Source organism: Heterodontus francisci, chromosome 42 (assembly GCF_036365525.1).
Source record: "Heterodontus francisci isolate sHetFra1 chromosome 42, sHetFra1.hap1, whole genome shotgun sequence".
NCBI lineage: Eukaryota > Metazoa > Chordata > Chondrichthyes > Heterodontiformes > Heterodontidae > Heterodontus > Heterodontus francisci.
In genome coordinates this window covers 9,886,161-9,907,860 of record NC_090412.1, presented here as the reverse complement: position 1 = coordinate 9,907,860, position 21,700 = coordinate 9,886,161, and the positions used below count along the sequence as shown (strand labels likewise).

The window sequence follows — 21,700 nt, the reverse complement described above, 5'->3', positions numbered from 1 at the left end:
CTTAAAAACCATTCATTGGCTGTTAAATATTTTGGACGTCCTGTGGTCATGAAAGGCACTAAATAAATGCAAGTCTTTTCTTTCCTTCTCCCATCTATCATGGATACAACGAATGGCTTGCCTTAGGCAGCCGGACAAGATGTCAGGTGCCTCATCTATATTGCATCAACTTTTGTATTGATGCTTGTTACTTACACATTCTTTTATATTTAAATAAAAGCATGGAAGTGCCCTGCAGGCAAAATGAGCATTGCTGGCAACTGGATTTGTAACATTTTCCCCAATAATTACACAATTTATCTGAGATGACTCACCCGCATAAACTTTCAAAACAAGGTCCCTGAACTTGCTTGTGCCATTTTTACAATGTGGCGAATATAAAAAAATTGCATCTGAACAACTACAAACGATCCCATGTAAGGTTTTCCACCTTCTAATTTCGTGTGACGTTGTAAGTGGGCGGGTTGTATTGAGCAAGAGGTCAGCTAAACAGATACACGCCTACTTTTACCACGGAGAGAAAAACAGGGCGGATTAAGTAAAAGGAGGAAGGAGATTATTTCAGGACAGAGACGTTTGGTCGAGTATTTTTGCAGGTAGGTGAATCTGTTTTTCAGATCAAAGTCTGATCTTTCTAGAAACAGTGTATCGCTTGGTCTTTGATTCAATTGCAGATTTCAGGTCAGTTTCAGTTCCCCTTCTCCGCCATGAGACACCTTTAGGGGAACCGTGAAACTCCTTGTCCGAGTGTCTGAAATAGATTTTATTGTCACTGCGATGGGAATTAGGGGGGGGATTCTCTGCTCAGTTAGAGCCTTGTCTCTGGTTAAAGTGTATCCCAGGGATTGAAACCAACACGAAACTCACAAGGAGGAGAGAATGGGCAAGCTGCCAGATCTATACAGCCTCCTCGCCGCTTTTGTCATTGATTACATGAAGGTTTTTCTTTGCTATCCGGAGTTACTTGTACTTCTGTCTGTTTGGGAAGGGCGAGGTTTGCCTTCCACTGAATGCTGGGTTTGCATCTGGACAGCCAGGTGACAGCACAAACGAGAATACAGAGCCAGTTCAGTTAACATCCCTGCAGTCTGCCTAAATGTCCCACTGCAAGAGAGTGTATCTGGGCAAAAATCGCGCACCTTTTCATATGGCTTGCTCTCAAGCGTTTTGGCGCAAAAAAAAGTGTTTGGCGGGGAGGTGGCCAGCACTTTTTGGATAATTGCATTAGTTCATGAAATTTTTAGGGGAGAAGGGTAAAGGTCGGATTGGGGGTGTGCTGAATACAGGAGAGTTCAGTCAGCCTGTTTCAACACACATAACACCTCCAGGTTATTTGCGAACGTCCGAATTAGGAGCAGGAGTAGGCCATTCGACCCCTCGAGCTGATTACTCATGGCTGAACTGAGTACTCCACATTTCCACCTACCCCCAATAACCTACCACCCCCTTATCAAGAATCTATCTATCTCTGTCTTAAAAATATTCAAAGACACTGCTTTTTGAGGAAGAGAATTCCAAAGACTCACGACCCTCTGAGAGAAAACATTTCTCCTCATCTCTGTCTTAAATGGGCGACCTCACATTTTTAAATAGTAACCACCAGTTCTAGATTCTCCCACAAGGGTAAACATCCTTTCCACATCCACCCTGTCAAGACCCCTCAGGATCTAAGGCTGAGAACAGTTGGCCTTTTCACCATAATTTAATTAAACAGTTATACTTTTACTCGAATTATCAATTCCGTCTCATATGGGATATCATAGAGTCAGAGGATTATACAACACAGAAACAGGCCCTTTGGCCCATCATGAACCTTTAGAAAACATTGGTTCGGCCTCAACTGGAATATTCCCAATTCTGGTCACCGTGCTTTAGGAAGGATGCAAAGGCATTAGAGAGGGTGCAGAAAAGATTCCCAAGAATGGTCCCAGGGGCAAGGGACTTCAGTTACGTGGATAGATGGGAGAGCCTGGTGTTGGTCTCCTTCGAGCAGAGAAGGTCGAGAGGAGATTTGATAGAGGTGTTCAAAATGGTGAGGGGTCTGGACAGGGTAGATAGAGAGAAACTGTTGCCTTTGGCAGTAGGGGCGAGAATCAGAGAGCCCTGATTTTTAAAGTGAATGGCAAAAGAACCAAAGGCGACATGAAAAACTCTTTTTACGCAGTGAGTGGTTAGGATCAGGAATGCAGTGCCTCAGAGTGTGGTGGAGGCGGAGTCAATCATGGCTTCCAAAAGGGAATTGGATAAGCATCTGAAGGGGAAGAATTTACAGGGCTACAGGGAAAGGGTGGGAGAGTGCCAAGCCGAATGGCCCCCTCCTGTGCTGTTACCATTCTCTGATCAACTCTCTCTCACATGGGGTATCACTATTTTTTGAGGGGATGGTTTGTAATTTTTTTTAATACGATTTCAATAACTCTTGGGTCTGACCTAGAAAGTAGGTTCATTTCACACAATCTGTTCGAAAGACTGCTTGGGACTAGTAAAGCCTCCTCTGAACAGGTATGAACTAGTTCAAAGGCAAACTGCAATTGTTAAATTAATGATCTAAGAACCAATTGCCAGGTAGTCAATTCAGCATGTTTTTAGAATAAGTTTTGACAACTGCCAGTTTCAGTGTTGGGCCTCAGCTTTTAGTGCCTCATTAAATTGCAGAGCTGAACTTTAAACTCTGCAATTAAAGGTCCTCCTTTGTAGAAGCTGTTATTTTCGTAGATGCTGGTGTGAAGCTCTGAGCAGCAAATGTGCGACTTCAAACCTCATGAGGAACCGTTTATTAGGATTTACTTTTTGATAAGCCACAAATTATAGATATTGGACTGTGTGAGCAGCTCACAAACTCACAATGTGGCTAAGATTGGTAATTCCCTTTTCACAGGCTCATGATTTATAGCAGAAACTGTTAGTGTTTCTGCTGCATGGCATCAAATTTTCCTTTTTAGACAATTTTTGTCTGCTGAATAGGTTGGGCAAAAATGTATGAACTGGAACAGTTCAGTTGTTTTCAGAATTTTCTAAAGAAACGCAGTCATCACACCTAGTTAAAACTGGTGTCTCTTGCTAAGTTGGGGGCGGTGCAGTGGTTAGCACTGCAGCCTCACAGCTCCAGGGACCTGGGTTCAATTCTGGGTACTGCCTGTGCGGAGTTTGCAAGTTCTCCCTGTGACCGCGAGGGTTTCCGCTGGGTGCTCCGGTTTCCTTCCACCGCCAAAGACTTGCAGGTGATAGGTAAATTGGCCATTGTAAATTGCCCCTAGTGTAGGTAGGTGGTTGGGAATATGGGGTTACTGTAGGGTTAGTATAAATGGGTGGTTCTTGGTCGGCGCAGACTCGGTGGGCCGAAGGGCCTGTTTCATTGCTGTATCAATAAATAAATAAACAAATAAAGTTACGAGGGCCTCTTTTACACTAGGCCTCATAGATTGCATATTGTTGGTTTGGCTAGTTCACTTTCTACCTGCCCCTGTGCGCCATCTCCCACTCTCTCTTTTCCCCCCTTTCCCATCGCCCCCCCGCCCCCTCCCTCCTCAATCCCCATCTTTCATTACTAAAGTAGGGAGTAGCTGAGCTAAACAGATTCTGGGTGAAATTCCCAATTTGTGTGGAATTCCCTGATCTCTGCCAAAGTAACAACATGGATGTTACTAATGCTTGGCCTCTACTTCCTTGAGAAGGGAAAAACCAGTCTGGATGCCTGCTTTTTGTTCACTATCCAGTTACCCTGCTGGGAAGTATGGATATTGGGATGAGGACAGGATGTGCCTTAGCTGTGACCGCCCCCTCCACACCACCCCCCCACCGAACCCCCAATTGCTTGAATCACCTGTCAACGCTCGTGGTGAGATGGTGCGGCTGCTTGTGCAAGGTACCAAAGGAATCCTGGTGCACGTGGGGCCATTCCCATTAGAGATTGTTGTGTGTGGGAGGAAGTCGATGCTATATAATGAGCATGGGATATAATCCCATGAGCAACCTGACTTAATAACTCGCGTCCCTTCATAATTATAACAAAATTATGATCAACATGACTGTTTAGTTGTATGTTTTATCATTGCTCCTTATGTGATATTCTGTTTATGGCAATTTTTGAGTAAATAAAGATTGGATGTAAATATTAATTTTAAATGCAAGCTATTGGTTCCAGTTCTTGATTATAGTGTCTGTGTCATAAGACAATGAGCTGTTCACAAAGGGTTTCAACTGTATCTCAAGCATTCTGTATCATGCACCTTGTAACGTGCACTCTCAGATCGCTGCTAGCTGTTTTTCTTTTTCCCTCTTGCCACTTTTCACATCTCTCCTGAAGCTTACTGCTTGCAGAAATATGGGTGCTGAACACCTTCCAGAAAGTGGCAATTATTCATGTAAGGCTTGAAACTTGCTGATGTGCAAGGCGTGGCTATTAACTGGAATAACTCCCTGAGCCCCTAATTAGGCTGCTCCACCACCCAGTGTAAGTATAATGTGATACCCAAGGGTTGCCAACCCTCCAGGGTAGCCCTGGAGTCTCCAGGAATTGAAGATTGATCTCCTGTACACAGTAGGAAACTGAAGAGAAACGTCATAGGGGCATTGAAAAGGAATTGTTTTTTCCATTCTCTTTGAGCACTTTGCTTTATTTATTATAACAAAAAGTGGAGATGGGGAAAATCCGTTCAGTTAGATGGAAAATTGCCTTAGTGCAACGGGTCTCTTTTAGATGAATAATCCTGTGATCCTTGTTTGTGTTCAAAGTATTTGACAATAAGCCTCATAAGTTACATAATTTGGATTTGTATTTAAATAAAATGAAATCTGTCTCTGAAGCCAGTTTGATGGAAGGACCTGTTGGCAAACTACCTGAGGATGAGGAGTGCTGTGTGTTTGTGTTTAAAGTATCATTAAAAGTGAGTTAAGTTAAATGGCATGTTTAATTGTATTGTGATTTGTGCTTAAAATGGAGATGTTTTGGGTCTGTAGGAGTAACCATTTAACAAAATCTTCCTGTGTTGAGATTTGATTATGAATGAGAAGATAAATTCATGACATTTTTCCGCACAAAAAAATAATTTTATGGCCACTTTAAAATAAATGGACCCATTCAAAACATAAGACCAATGCTGAAATTATTATTTTTTGCTTAAGTGATTGACTTTTGATACACAGAATACAAAACTTTTAATAATATACACATAGGCTAACATTTAGCCCAGTCGGTAAAATGGCTGCGTCACAAGGTGGGGTACACAAATTCAAGAAATTCCAATCGTATCCCTCACTCCCATTTTAAATAGCTCAATAAATGGAGAAGGAGGTACAGGAACAGACAAGGATAAAGGACAGCTGATGTGTTTCATCCCAGCATTTCCACCATGTGAAAATCGACTCTCATCTTCCTGAAGTGACTTATTTTTCCCTCTGTTGAAATTCTTTCTTCACAAGGCTTTGATCTGCAGGGACATGGGAATGGCAGTAAACAAGATGCTAAATGAAGTGAAATCTTTCTCTCCTGTTGAGATAAGTAGGAACAGATGCTTTTAAAACATATTTTAGTTAAAGAAAAATAAGGTTTTTCTTTATTCTCTCTGGCCCTGACCAAGAACAAAATATTTCAGGAAGTCTGTGCTAACTGTTTCAGCCTGAGCAATGGCCTGTGGCAGAAAATGGAAATCTGAGAAGCGTATTTTTAATTTTAATGGGGGGAAAAATCATGTGCTTACCACTGGCCAATGAACTTGCTCGAAAGTGATGTGAACAGTGGAGCCAATAAATTTGCTAAGAGGCACTCCTAGCCAACCAAACCAGCTGGTTGCAACCAATTTCCCTCATAATACTAGTGCATGTTTCTTGGTGTTCAGGGTAAGTCAGAGGGTATCCTTCTTTAGAAGCACAGGGTGGGGTGTGGTTACACTCTGTGATTCACAGGTGAGCCATTTTTCACCTTCATCGCTCAGGTGGAGTGGGTTGCCGGTCCAGAATAGAAGTTCCCAATTTTCATTTCCATTCAAATTGTTGTTGTCCCTTGCAGTGTGGAAATTTTATACCAGAAAATTGCCACCATTTCAAACATGCCTTGAGACATTAGGTAAATCATGGAAGAACGTTGGGTTTTGTCCCAAATTGTTCCAAAGTAGCACCTCCGTCCATCAATTAATCCTGCTTTTATGCAAGTACTGAATAAAATGATTTTGTCGATTTAAATTTTTGGACTAAGGCTACATTATCCTGTAAATGAACTGAGCAATGTTTTCATGGAACACAAAGATGAGGAAAGTTCCAGGTTGTCCTGGCCTGTGCTGGTCTCAGCTGGGAATGGAATTGGATATATCACAGCTGACCTTGGTGTCTTTGAGCAGGAGAAGGGAAAAATCAGCCAGGACTTCACCGAGCCTCTAATCAAATTGAATTTTAACTCTTTCATTGACATTCATGCGAATCATTCTTGTATTATGTGAGCTTTGTGGAGAAACCAAATATTTTACAAGTCTGTTTCTCTAACTCTGGCCTCTCCCTTCCAACCCTCTATTGTTGATGATGCCCTTGGCCATCTGGGTCACGCACTCTGGAATTCCCTCATTCTTTAAGATCCTCTTTGGCTGTGCTTTTGGTCACCCCTCCTAATATTTTGTCCATTGACTCAGGGTCCTGTTTTCTAGCTCAAAGTTGCATCCAGTGAAGGATGTCTTCAGGGAGTTGGAGTGACCACAGCAGCACCTCCTACTGGCTACCAGCCTATTTTCGCTTTTGCTATTATGAAATACTGGCATGACACCATTTGGTTTAGCCAGGGTGACGCCAGGAAGCACTTTTCCACACAAAGGGTAGTGGAAATCTGAAATGCCCTCCCACCAAAAAGCTGTTGAGGCTGGATGAGGTAATTGAAAATCTCAAAACCATGATCAATAGATTTTTGTTGGGCGAGTATATTGAGCGATATGGAATCAAGGCAGGTAGATGGAATTAATATACAGATCAACCATAAACTAATTGAATGGCGGAACAGACTTGAGGGGCTGAATGGCCTGCATCTGTTCCTATATTCCTATGTGTGACACAGAAAGTGAAGTTAATATGCACAGGAAGTGTGTGCCATAGGCAAAACTTTTAATATAGATTGACTAGTTTTTTTTAAAGAAAATGAGCGATCCTCATTTTTATTGAGCATGTGCAAAATGCTTTGCACAGTGTGAAATTTTGCTTCTCATTTTTAATTCAGATGTTGTATTAGCAGAAGCTCATGCGTTTAAGTGCCTTGCATTGACTGAGTGCGGTGCATTAGTGAGACAGTCAATATAATTATATTTTTCTTAAACAGACCAAAATTAAAGCACTGTAGACCTGCCAAAATAGCCAAGCAATTTTCCGACACACCACAAGCTTGCAAGGGTGAGTGGAAACTTGAACAGATTGAGTCATTGAACGAGCTGTAGTTGTCAGACAAGTGCACATTCAGTCAACTAACCATTGAACACTGGTGTAATCCTTGTATGTTTACTTTTATATTGCAAGTGTGACTCCCGGCCAGTATCACATTCCAAATCTAAAAATGATTCTGGCTCCTGCATTATATACCCACTCCTTACACATTTCCTGAAAATATTTTCATGCACCCTCTCAAAGTCATGAGCAGTGAACAGGATTTATTCCATTTTGCCTACTATTGTGGTACCAAACTCTTCTGAACTTGACCCAGTTTTTGTTGGCGGGTCCGAAGGATTTGGTTGTGAACTCTACTGAGTCTTCAACTCTTGATCTAGGTTAGTGATTTTCAAATCTTTCTGTGCCAGGGATCCCGGGGAAATACTGAGGCAATTCCCGGGACCTCTGTCCCAAACCCTGAAAGATGACGTCAGCTGCCCAAAGGGAAACCTTGCTAGCTTTGCAGGAAGTGTCTTTTGCTCATATACAGGAACAGCAATAAGACACTAATAATTCAACAAATACAGGAAAAAATTATTGAATGCAGAGTTCTAGTCACTGTGCTTTTGATGTGTGGTTTACCCAGTAGTGGCATCATTGACACATTGGACATCCCTCCATGGCCCTGCAAGAGTCTGTAGACCCCAATTTTGAAAGCCTATGATCCCAGCTGACATTTCAGTGCAGTACTGGGGAAGTGCTGCACTATCCTCTTGACTTCGCTGGTAACTGAAGACTCTTCAGCCTTGTCTGATAGTTTAGGTGTCAGTTACGGATCTCCTGGCACTACTTTGTAATTCTCCCAGCGTCCTGGACAACAGATAGATTTTGACCAGATCCAGCAACTCCAAACTGGGTATCCACGAGGTGCTGTGGGCCATCAGCAGCAGCAGAATTGTATTCAACCACAATCTGTAACCTCATGGCCCGGCATATTCCCCACTCTACCATTACCATCAAGCCAGGGGACCAACCCTGGTTCAATGAAGAGTGCAGAAGGGTATGCCAGGAGCAGCACTAGGCATACCTCAAAATGAGGTGTCAACCTGCTGAAGCTACAACACAGGACTATCTGTGTGCCAAACAGCAGAAGCATGCAATAGGCAGGGCTAAGCGAGCCCACAACCAACGGATCAGATCTAAGGTCTGCAGTCCTGCCACATCCATTCATGTCGTGAATGGTGGTGGATAATTAAACAATTGGCGGCACAGTGGTTGGCACCGCAGACCCGCAGCTCCAGCGACCCAGGTTCGGTTCTGGGTACTGCCTGTGCGGAGTTTGCAAGTTCTCCCTGTGACCGCATGGGTTTCCACCGGGTGCTCCAGTTTCCTCCCACAGCCAAAGACTTGCAGGTTGATAGGTAAATTGGCCATTGTAAATTGCCCCTAGTGTAGGTGGGTGATAGGAGAATGGTGGGGATGTGGTAGGGAATATGGGATTAATGTAGGATTAGTATAAATGGGTGGTGGTTGGACGGCACAGACTCATTGGGCCGAAGGGCCTGTTTCAGTGCTGAATCTCTGTATGACTCTAACTGACAGGAGGAGGTGGCTGCACAAATATCCCCATCCTCAACGATGGGGGAGCCCAGCACATCAGTGCAAAAGACTAGACTGAAGCATTTGCATCCAGCTTCAGCCAGAAGTGCCGAGTGGATGATCCATCTCTGCCTCCTCCTGAAGTCCCCAGCATCACAGATGCCAGTCTTCAACCAATCCGATTCACTCCACGTGATATCAAGGCAAGGCTGAAGGCACTGGATACTGAAAAGGCTATGGGCCCTGACAACATTCTGGCAATAGAACTGAAGACTTGTTCTCCAGAACTAGCCATGCCCCTAGCCAAGTTCCAGTGCAGCTACAACGCCGGCATCTACCTGGAAATGTGAAAAATTTCCCTGGTATGTCCTGAGCACAAAAAGCAGGACAAATCCAACCCAGCCAATTACCGCCCCATCAATCTACCCTCGATCATCAGTAAAATGACAGAAAGGGTCGTCGACAGTGCTATCAAGCGGTACTTGCCCAACATAACATGCTCAGTGGTGCACAGTTTGGATTCTGCCAGGGCCACTCAGCTCCTGACCTCATTACAGCCTTGGTCCAAACATGGACAAAACAGCTGAACTCCAGAGGTGAGGTGAGAGGGACAGCCCTCGACATCAAGGCAGCATTTGACTGAGTATGGCATCAAGGAGCCCTAGCAAAACTGGAGTCAGTGGGATCAGGGGGAAAACTCTGCACTGGTTAGAGTCATACTTGGCACAAAGGAAAATGATTGTAGTTGTTGGAGGTCAATCATCTCAGTCCCAGGACATCACTGCAGGAGTTCCTCAAGGTAGTGTCCTGGGCCCAACCATCTTCAGCTACTTCATTGATGACCTTCCCTCCACCATAAGATCAGAAGTGGGGATGTTCGCTGATGATTGCACAATGTTCACCATTCACGACTCGTCAGATACTGAAGCAGTCCATGTCCATATGCAGCAAGACCTGGACAATATCCAGGCTTGGGCTGATAAGTGGCAAGTAACATTTGTGCCACAGAAGTGCCAGGCAATGACCATCTCAAACAAGAGAGAATCTAACCATCTCCCCTTGACGTTCAAAGGCATTATGATTGTTGAATCTCCCACTGTCAACATCCTGGGGGTCACCATAGACCAGAAACTGAACTGGACCAGCACATAAATACAGTGGCTACAAGAGCAGGTCAGTCTGGGAATTCCGCTGTGCGAAGTTCACCTCCTGACTCCCCAATGCCTGTCCACCATCTACAAGGCGCAAGTCAGGAGAGTGATGTAATACTCTTCACTTGCCTGGATGGGTGCAGCTTCAACAACACTCAAGAAGCTCGACACCATCCAGGACAAAGCAGCCTGCTTGATTGATTGGCACCCCATCCACCACCTTCAACATTCACTCCCTCCACCACCGACATACGGTGGCAGCAGTGTATACTGGATGCAAGATGCACTGCAGCAACTCACCAAGGCTGCTTCGACAGCATCTTCCAAACCCAGGACCTGTACCAACTAGAAGGACAAGGGCAGCAGATGCATGGGAACACCATCACCTGCAACTTCCCCTCCAAGCCACACACCATCCTAACTTGGAACTATATCACTGTTCCTTCACTGTCGCTGGATCAAAATCCTGGAACTCCCTCCCTAACAGCACCGTAGGTGTGCCTACACCACGTGGAGTGCAGTGGTTCAGGAAGGCAGCTCACCACCACCTTCTCAAGGGCAATTAGGAATGGGCTACAAATGCTGGCCTAGCCAGCGATGCCCACATCCCCCTGAGCAAATAAAAAGAAAAGTCCTCCTTCAACCAATACCACTGATAGATATACTGGTCATTCATCTCATGTTTATTGGTGGGATGAATGTCAGCCCTGACTCAGTAGGCAGCATAAATAAAAACAGAAAATGGTGGAAACTCTCAGGTCTGGCAGCATCTGTGGAGAGAGAAACACAGTTCACGTTTCAGGTCTGTCCTTTCGTCAGAGGATTCTGCTCTTGTATCAATAGATAGCATGTTTGCCTCGGTTTCATAAGCTTGTGAGTTCAAATCCCACTTCAGATACTTGAGTACACAATTCAGGCTGACACTTCAGTGCAGTACTGAGCGAGTGCCGCATTATCGGAGATGCCATCTTTCAGATGGGACATTAAACCGAGGCCCCGCTTGCCCCCTCGGGTGGATCCTGTGCCACTATTTGAAGAAGAGCAGGGGAGTTCCTGTCAATGTTTTGGCCAAAAATGTATCCCTCAACCAACATCACTAAAACAGATTATTTGGTTATTATTTAATTGCTGTTTTGTGGGAGCTTGCTGTGCACAAGTTGGCTGTCACATTTCACTACAATATAACCAGGGCTACACTTCAGAAGTACTTCACTGTTGCAAAGTGCTTTGCGATGTTTTGGCATCGTGAAAGATGTTATGGCTTTTTATAGAAACAAAAAATGCTGGAAATACTCAGCCAGTCAGGCAGCATCTGTGGAGAGAGAAACGGAGTTAACGTTTCAGTTTAATGACCCTTCGTCAGAAGTGGAAAATGTTCCTCACAAGATTCAGGAAATATGGGGGGTGGGGGAAGAGGATGAAAGAACAAAAGGGAAGTTCTGTGAAAGGGTGGAAAGCAGAAGTAATTTAATGAACATCAGAATCATTACTAGAACCCACTGTTTGAAAAAGTGAGAGCAGTGTTTATGATCGGAAACTGTTGAAGTTAAACTTGAGCCCAGAAGACTGTAAAGTGCCTAATCGAAAGATGAGGTCTTGTTCCTTCAGCTTCTGTTGAATTTCTTTGGAACAGTGCAGGAGGCCGAGGTCCGAGTGGGAGGGAGACGGAGAATTAAAATGAAAGGCAACTGAAAGATCAGGGTCATGTTTGTAGACTGAGCGGAGGTGCTCAGTAAAGTGGTCGAGCAATCTGCGTTTTGTTCTCCCCAATGTAGCGAAGACTGCATTGTGAGCAGCAAACACTGTGTACTAAATTGAAAGAAGTACAAGTAAATTGGTGTTACCTGGAAAGAGTGTTTTGGGGCCCTGGATGATGGGAAGTGGGGAGATAAAAGGGCAGGTGTTGCATTTTCTGCGCTTGCATGTAGAGGTGCCTTGGGAAGGGCAGTAGGTATTATAGGTGATGGGAGAGTGGATCAGGAGGGAACAGTCACTTCGAAATGCTGAAAGGGGAGTGAAGGGGAAGATGCATTTGGTGGTGACATCACGCTGGCACTGGAAATGGCGGAGGATAATTAGCTGAATGTGGAGGCTGGTGGGGTGGAGGTTTGAGGAACCCTATCATGGCTCTGGAAGGGAGGGGAAGGGGCGTGAAATAGAATGAACACATTGCGGGGGAATCTCGATTTGAGGAAAAAGGAAGAAGCGTCAGAAGCACTGGTATGGAAAGGGACATTATCAGAACAGATGCAATAAAAACAGAGAAACTAGAATGTAATAGAGGCCTTGCAGGAAGCAGGAGGAAGTAAAGTCAAGGTGGCTGTGGGAGTCAGGCCTTTTGTATATCTTGGTTGACAGCCTATCCACAGAAATGGAAATAGAGACGCCAAGGAAGAGAAGCGTCAGAGATGGACCAGGTAAAGGCGAAGGAGCTTTGGAAATTTGAAACAAATTTGGTGAAATTTTCCAGTTCAGGGCGAGAGCAGGACACCGATACAGTGATCATTATACTAGGAAAAGAGGTGAGGGAGGGAACCTGAGTAGGATTGGAACAAAATGTTCAAAGGCAGCCATAGCCCTGACCCATACTCGTTCCCATAGCAACACCTTTTATTTGGAGCAAGTGAGATGAGTCAAAGTGAGAATATGTTCAGCCAGGTGGAAGAGGGTTGTGGTGGATGGGGACTGGTTGGGGACTGTGCACAGAAGAAGCAGAGGGCCATTAGGTCATCCAGGTGGAGGATGGAGGTGTAGATGAACTGAATGTCTATAGTGAGGAAGAAACTGTTGGGGCCAGGAGACTGTTAAGGTGGCGGAGCGTGTCAGAAGAGTCGCAAATGTAGATGAGAAGAGACTGGACAACTGTAGAAAAATTAGTGTTGAGATAGGAAGAAATAACTTTCGCGGGGTAAGAATGGACTGAAACAATGGGTCTACCAGGCCAGTCCTGCTTGTGGAAGGAGGTTGAAATAGGCTGAGAGAGATTGTGGGACTGTGCGTTTGGTGACTGTGGCAGGGAAGATCTCCAGAGGAGCTGAGGCCAGTGACAATCTGGGACACTATGGCTTGATGTTCAGTGGTGAGGTCATGGCCCAGGTGGAGGGAGGAGGAAGTGTCCGAGAGTTGCTGTTCAGCCTCTGAAAGGTAGAGAATGGTTTGCCAGACAACAACAGTGCCTCCTTTGTCAACAGGTTCAATGACAATGTCTGGTTTGGACCTGACACAACAGAACGCTGCAGGTTCTGAATTTTTCTTCTGATCTTCAGAATTGCTGCCACATGACTTGAGTCGCTCCCCTTCAAATTCACTTAATCGCGTGAGGGACCCGAGACATTTTGATGAGGTCGGCCATGGATTAAAGCAAGTGCTTGTTAATAACTGTTACACGATGCTGCGAGATTTATATTGAGCGAGCCTCACACACAAAACCAGAACTTGCATCTCTTGCAACATATGCAGCAATATTTTGACAACATCCTCCATTTCCTGGTTACCTGCCCTGTGGGTGTGTGGTTTCTCAATGTAAGTAAGGTATCAGGTTTACATGGAAGGACCACACCTCTTCAAAGCAGCATTCCTGCAGAAATTGGTCTCTGGGAGCTTCTATTCCTAGCCTCAGGATTTTAGCAACAAACCATCAGTATAAAGCCGCTGTGTCTATATAACTGGCAGTTGCTACATTTACATCTAAATTTAACTTGATATTTAATTCCATCTTTCCTATCACTTCCCTTTTCAGATAATCGCATCTGCCATTTTCTAGGCAGCAATGCATCTGGGTCACTATGTCTTTGATGCTGATGTTTGTATCACTTGCTGCAGTTCATGGTTTGTAAATTCCCTTCTGGTTAAATGAATATTGACAAAATAGCAGCTTGTATTCGAGAGAAAAATTAATAGCCTTGCATTTATATGACACCTTTTGCTACCTCAGCAAAAACACGCCAGTGAAGTACTTTTGAAGTGTAGTCACTGTTGTAGGAAACGTGGCAGCCAATTTTTGCACAGCAAGCTCCCACAAGCAGCAAGGATAAAGAGAAATATATTTTCAATGAGGTGGGTGAGTTCTGGATTGGTTGAGGCATCGTTTGAAGTTAGGGTCTGCAGTCAAGTCCATTTCACTTTCCCAAATTGCTGCATATTAAGTTATTTAACTTTAAATATGTTTTATTATTAGGAAATAAATGTATGACTTCAAAATGGGAACTGATATTTGCCTGTATGCTGTGATCCAATTAGCCCTTTCTTTCCAATCCTTACTCTCCTTATGTAAAGCCAACTCACACTTGTGGAAATGTGTTTCAGCTTGAAGTCACTCTGCTCTCTGTGCTACGGGTTGGCCTGAAGCTGATGCCCAGATGAAATTGAGTCCTTTTGACCTTGCTTGGGGTTTTTTTGGTTACCAAATTAAAGTGAAAAGGAAATAAACTCTTTTGTGGTCTGTTTCTTTCTTTCCACATATGACCATGTTAACGAGGTCCTGAATCTCTCAACTCTGAGCTGTGAACCTTGCTGTACTCCATGGATACTGGTCAACAGTCTGTTTTGATTTAGATTTAGATTTGATTTAGAGATACAGCACTGAAACAGGCCCTTCGGCCCACCAAGTCTGTGCCGACCATTAACCACCCATTTATACTAATCCTACACTAATCTCACATTCCTATCACGTCCTCACCTGTCCCTACATTTCCCTACCACCGACCTATACTAGGGGAAATTTATAATGGCCAATTTACCTATCAACCAGGTCGCTGGAGCTGTGAGGCTGCAGTGCTAACCACTGCGCCACTGTGGATTCAGGATTAGAAAATAATTAACCTGTGTTGTAATAAAAGCTCACAAGTTGCATGGTGGGAGAAGCAGGTTGGAAGGGTGATTGCAGATAATGGTTCATCACTAACTGAAGCTGTCCTGCTGCCCTTTAAAGGCCTTAGAGCAGACAGAGACTCAGCTTAATGTCTATCAGGTGGACATAAAACATCCCATGACACTATTTTGAAGAAGAGTAGGGAACTTCTCCCCAGTGACCAGTGTCATGGTCCTGTAGTTTTTTTCTCTCCAGGAATATGTGGTGTACCTTTAAGGCTTGCAAAGGATCAGTACTGCTTTAAGAACCAACAGGCCTCTGGAGTTACCGAGAAGGAGCATTTTCATTGCCTTGGATACAGTCATTCGGAGACTGCGTTTCAAAGGATGCATTCTCGCTACCATGGATACAGCCACTGTGACTGAGTATCAAGCAATGCATTTGTTACAATTCAATTTTGAACTGGCTTTTTAGTTGGAGACAGTTTGTTCTAACAGAGAATACAGATGGACAGCTGGTGTTAGCACCTGAAATAAGAGCATTTAAACTGAAGGAAGAGAATTTTAGTCTGTTTTAACTTTTAGCTCTCAAAATTCCTAAAAAAAAATTCAAGCCAGAACACACATCTCTGGTAATTTAAACTGAAGGAAGGGAAATTAGACTGACAATCTTTTATCCCTCAAAAAAACTCAAAGTCAAATTGATTCATTTAAAATGTGTTTGCAAGGTGTTAATTGTTGAAATTTGCTGGAGAAGGAAAGCATCACTTACTGCTGGAATTAGACTACGGACTGTTCTACTTTGCAAGAACCTTTTTTCCCCCATCGGACAGCTGTGAGGAGTTCAAGCAACATTGGACTGTAAATTTGCAAGGACTCCAATTTTTTTTCTATTTTAAATGTTGTTTATGTCTCAGTATTTAAGAATTTAGTTTTTTAAATTAAACAGTTAATTTGTTGATTTAACGACATAGTACAATTTGGCTGGGTCTTTCTTTAATTTGGAAAGTTTAAAATGATGTGTTAGGCGATCTGTGGAGGGACAGGATTGAATTAACAGTGCGTTTCTCCCACCACAATCAGAATCGTATATTTTGATTGGGGGCTTTGTCTGGAGCAGTCGGTCGTAACAGCAGGACAATATTTATCACTCAACCAACATCACTTAAAAACAAATCATTTGGTCATACTTACATTGCTGCTTGCGGGGTCTTGCTGTGCACAAGTTGGCTGCCACGTTTCCTACATTGCAACAGTGGCTAAGCTTCGCAAGTACTTCATTGGCTGCAATGCGCTTTGAGACATCCTGAAGTCATGAAAGGCCCTTTAGAAATGCAAGTTCTTTCTTTCAGTTTTCTGCTGGTTGTGCAGGAGTAGAAGAGAGTCGGTCTGAGAGGGGAGTGCCGTAGCAGGATGAGGATAACTATCCAGGAAATGAAAACTGGGAAGTTACATTTACTAATCGATTGCATGGATAGTTTAGGGAGTGAGTGTTGGGTTTCCCATCGTCTCTTTTCAGCTGGACTTTTTTGAAAACTCTATTTTGAACATTTGGACAAGTTTATTTCTGACCATCTGTGGAGATGACAGAATAAGACCCCCTTGTTTTTAAGGGAACTCTGGCTGTCTATGTTTCATGGTTTGAAATACCACCATGCACAACTGTGCTTCTTCCTAGCCCAGGCCACCAGCTGCTGTGTTGCTTCAAAGCAAGTTATGGCTGAGACATCGACTTGCTCATCACACCTTGTACTTGTTAACCTAGACTGGCTTCGGATCCATCATCAACATTTTTATTATTCGCATCCTCGTGTTCAAAACCCTTCATGGCCTCACCTTGCCCTATCTCTGTAACCTCCAGTCTTCCAACATCAGAGAACCCTGTCTTCCTCCAACTCTGGTATTATGTGCATGGCCCACTTCCTTTAACCCACCATTGGCAGCTGTGCCTTCAGTTGTCTAGGCTCTAAACGCTGGAATTCCCTGCCTAAACCTCTCCTCCTTTAAAATACTTCCTTAAACCTACCTCTTTGTCCAAGCTTTTAGCAAACTGTAAACTCTTGGGAAGCTTGAAAGCATCTTTCAGATCCATGATGAAAAGCGATCGTGTACATTGTCCAAAAAACTGAGCAGTTGAGTTAACTCCTTTCAACTGAAATACCTGGGTTAAATGAACAAACATCAGTTTCAGGTTGGCAATCAGATGATCGTACGTTCAGTTTGAAAATGTTTAGTTTCTTTTTATATATGTTTCTTTTTATGTATGTATTCCAGAATGTTTCCTCATAGTTTGAAGGTGAATTATGTGGAGAGACACTTGGAGCATTTATGTTATTTTGGACAATAGATTTTGTATGGTTAATTCTCTGGTAATGCATATCGTCCTTGGCAAAAGTAAATGTCCAGTACAAGAAAGGATCCCATTTTGTGAATAGGTCTTCTTGATAGAGGCTGTAAAAGATTTGGGAAGTATCAAGGATAACAGCCTAAAAATATCCTGTAAGAGAGGCATTTAATTACAAGTCGGAACAAGTTATGCAGATCAATGGGGAGGTCAATTCTGCCATATCCTATTCAATTTTTAAACCTGTATCTTTTAAAAAGGGCATTGATATGTTGGCAAGTTTTCCAAAGCGAGTGATCAGGATGGAGTACGGACCCTGTGGAAATAAATTATAAAGAATGGTGCAAGCATCAACTTATTTTTATTGGCTGTAAAACTGAGGAGATACAGAAGGATCAATTAAAACAATAAAAGGTATAGATAAGATTGAAGTAAACAAGCTATTGGACTTGGTCCAAAGGACACGGGTAAAATATTTTCAGGCTTTAAACAAAGATAGAGGTTAAACTATACTTTACCCCCACAGATTAGTGGACATGTGAAACAATATCCCAGAGACAGTAGTTGATGCAAAGACGTGACATTTTAAAAGGTAACTGGATTGATAGGCTGTGAAGAGGGCAATTGTTATGGATTTATTAATGGAATGGAACTTACTGCTTTTTTTTTAGGGGAGGCAAGTGAAGGGAATGAGGAGATTGTGGTAGGGGAAAGAAGGTTCTTCTGACAGGTAAACCTGCCAGGTGTTCGAGGACTGTCTTAGTCTAGAAACTGTGGGGCAGGGTTTCCGCATTGGGCCAAATTGGGAAATTTGTGCCACTGACGTTAGCCTTCAACTTGCTGCTAAAATTGATTTGCATAACCACAAGCTTATTTTTGCTGAGGAAAATTGCATGAGTACACATTGTTGTTGTTTTTCCATGATCAACTGGGCTATCAGGTTCTGACACATTGTACAAATCAAGGTCGGTTTCTTTTGGGTTAGTAAAGTTTTATTTCAGTTTTGCAGTGGCCAGCTTAATTGATTCTGATTACTTTTCCCGGTGACCATCCTAATGACAAATGCTCCTCAACAAATAATAACAAAATAGTATTCATCGCTGTCCCCCCCCCTCCTCCTCTCACCATCTTCCACTCCCCCCTCTCTCTTTGCCCCACCGACCCCATCCTCCCCCACCCTCACACACAGCTCTCCGGAGGAATTAAATCATTTTTCTGAGGAATTTCTGTGACGTTTAAATTCTCTCGAACCATGAGGATTGCAGTGCCCTTCATGAGGCTGTGAGTTTTCGATGTGTTGTCAGATTTCAGTGATACGTTTCTTGTAAAAGATCTCTATACTTACATTAGGACCTGTTTTAAACACATCGCCATGTCCAATTGAGGAAAAAGAATTGACAAAAGGAATTGGAACAGATTTGACTCCTTTGCATTCCCGGCACTTGCTGCAAATAATACTCAAAATGCAGAGAAATCTTCATTTTGAATCATTAGAATAATACAGAACAGAAGGAGGCCTTTCAGCCCATTAAATCCACACCATCTTTTTTAAAGAGCAATCCAGTTAGTCCCACTCGCCTGCTGTTTCTCAATATCCCAGCAATTTTTTCTCCTTCAATTACCTTTCGAAGGCTACTATTGAATTTGTATCCACTGCCCTATTAGGCAGTGCATTCCAAATCCTAACTACTTGATTAGGTTAGTGCAGGATCAGTTAAACCTATTGGTAATTATTGGCGAATGAAACCACGAGTACGTTGGAACCAGTTAAACAGGTTATGGTGATCCTTCCCCCATCACCCACTAATGTTCAGATGAATGCAAAGCTCCCATTTGCACTTGCATTCTTTTATTTTCTTGACCTGTACACTTGTTTTGCCGTGGTCGTAACCTGCCTTTGGCACACTCTTGTGTTTTGTTAAGTGGTAGATGAGCATTAAGATGAGTTTGATTCGCAACTCAGTAATTTCTGCACTGGAGCCCTGGGTCGTACACAGTCCTCTCACCGATAATGTGTCTTGTTGTTTGAGTCTCACCCGTACTTATGGGATGGGAGTCTCTCTTCCTGCTGGCTATTCAAGAGTTCTGCTTGAGGTGACTTTGAGCTACATTCAATCCATCCCTAGTCAAGAAAGAAAGATTTGCAGTTATATAGCACCTTTTAGGACCTTGGGATGTCCCAAAGTGCTTTACAGCCAATTAAGTACTTTTGAAGTGTGGTCACATTTGTAATGTAGGAAACATGGCAGCCAAATTGTATAAAGCAAAATCCCACAACAACAACGTGATAATGGCCAGGTTATCTGTTTTTAGGTATTAGTACAAGATTAAATCATCTTGAGACAAATTGGTACTAAAGTGGCAATCTACAGTTTTTGGGCAGACTAAAGGGAGCTTCAAGTATAATAAACAACATGTTAGCCAGAGCAGCAGTCACATATATAGATTTAGGGTTGAACATCAGGAGATACTTGAAGTCGGTACAAAGAAGGCCAACACATGCCAAATCGAATTGGGCGATGGCATGGTATGTGTTCTCTTCATTCTAATCTCTTCACTGCATTACCCCCCCCCCCTCCCCCACTCCCCCGCACCACCATATTTAGGGCTGTGATCTCAACATGGTCTCTGGGGCTGGTATTTTCATTGCTGTTGGCAGTTAGAGATCGATCCAGTGTTTTTTTTAAAAAAAAGCTTAATTTATCTTAACGTTATCGTTGTGTATACATTGTAATCTTGCAGTTCCTGTCTGTTATTTGGTTTCGCTGTTCGGGATCCCACATTGAAGAAATGTTCTTTGCGTCAAATAAACAGTTGTCTCGGCATTTTTGTCCTGCATTTAATCAAGATTCCCCCAATCCCCTTCCTCCAACTTTGTGGGAAAATCTAGAGGTTTGGCTTGTTGCCAAGTTTCCAATCCTAAGGTTATTGGTAAAATAAAATCCAGACTGTAATCCGAGCACAGAAAATGGATTTCTATAGATCACAGCCTCTGCTTCACTCCACTCTGCCTCCAACTTGGGCCCAGATCTAGCTGAATTGCAGTTCTTGCTGAAGTGAACCAAATTGAATAACCATTCAGTTGTGCAAAATGGCACAATTCTTGATCCTGTGTGACTTCTTTAGGGCCTGCATTTTGTTTAGGGCTAAGCCTGGGTATGACACTAGGAATATTTAGACAGCAGACATAGGAATTTTACTGAAGTACCTTGTGATCAATTAGCCAACAACAGCTTGCATTTATATAACTCCTTTTAATGTGGTAAATGTCCCAAAGTGCTTCACAGGACTGTAATCAAAGAAAATATGTCACCGAGCTAGATTAGGAGATACTGAGGCAGGTGACCAAAAGCTTGGACAAAGAGGTAGGTTTTAAGAAATGTATTAAAGGCGGAGAGACAAGTAGAGAGGTGGAAAGGTTTAGGGAGGGTACTGTAGAGCTTGGGGCCTAAGCAGCTGAAGACAAGCTACTATTTTGAAGAACAGTGGGAATCTCCCTGCTGTCCAGCCCAGTATTAGTCCTTCAATCAACATCACTTAAACAGATTATTTGATAATTGTTTGTTTGTGGCAGCTTGCTGTGCACAGATTTCCTGCATTGCAACAGTAAATGTTATTTATTGTTTGTAAAGCGCTTTGGAACAGCTTGCAAGGTTGTGAAAGGTGCCATATAAGTGAAAGTTCTTTTTTTTTCCCCAACCGTTACTGTAGACAACTGCATTGCCAGGTTGATTTTTAAAAATCTAAATTTTACTTTTCTTCTCAGATTTAGAAGATGAGCTATCCAGGTTATCCCCCAGCACCAGGGGGCTATCCCCCAGCACCAGGGGGCTATCCCCCAGCACCAGGAGGATATCCACCAGCACCAGGTACTGTTACGGTTGGCATGACTCGAATATTTCATGGTTTCCTGTGGGCTTTGATAGGGGCTTGAGAGGGGCACCCTGTTCAAAAACCTCTCCAGGGTGCAGATTTTGAAGAAATTACAAGTCAAGTAGACTGTTCCCGAAATATCTTCAGCCACTCCACAAAGAGCACTGCATACCAACCAGCTGGACACTGTGATTCATCACACCTGAATTAGTTATTCCCTTGTTCATTCAAATTACAGTTCTAAATCAAACCATGAGATGATTTGCTCTTAAACGTTTTACTGAAATAGATGTAAATCCTAAGAGAAAAGGCTGGGGACCGTGTGATCAGTTCCTCCTGCACTGTATCCCTAAGGCACTCTTTAATTGACTTGTAGTTTTGATTGAATGCTTCAAGAGCATTTTCTTTTTGTATTAATACAATAGACTAATTTTAGTTCTATATTTCCATTGGCTCTTTTTTTTTTTTGAAACAAAAATCAATGAGCACTGGTGACATCTTTGAGACGTGCAGTTCTAGTTTGGATGAGTTGCTGAATCTGATGTTTACACCATTAAAGTGTCATACTCTCAAAAGGACCCAGGGA

General features: G+C 43.1%; 1 protein-coding gene across 2 annotated transcripts in view; it reads left to right on the top strand.

Annotated features, from left to right (window-relative positions):
* The first annotated feature begins 467 nt into the window (after positions 1 to 467).
* anxa11a (annexin A11a) overlaps positions 468 to 21,700 on the top strand; it is a 56,679-nt gene continuing 35,446 nt past the window's right edge. Inside the window, exons 1-2 of one of the 2 annotated variants that reach the window (XM_068020536.1) lie at positions 468 to 596; positions 21,008 to 21,110. In XM_068020536.1, coding sequence (XP_067876637.1) covers positions 21,017 to 21,110 — 94 coding nt within the window. In that variant the 5' untranslated portion in view covers positions 468 to 596; positions 21,008 to 21,016. The remainder of the gene's footprint in view (positions 597 to 21,007; positions 21,111 to 21,700) is intronic. The other variant, XM_068020537.1, reaches the window with a different exon arrangement.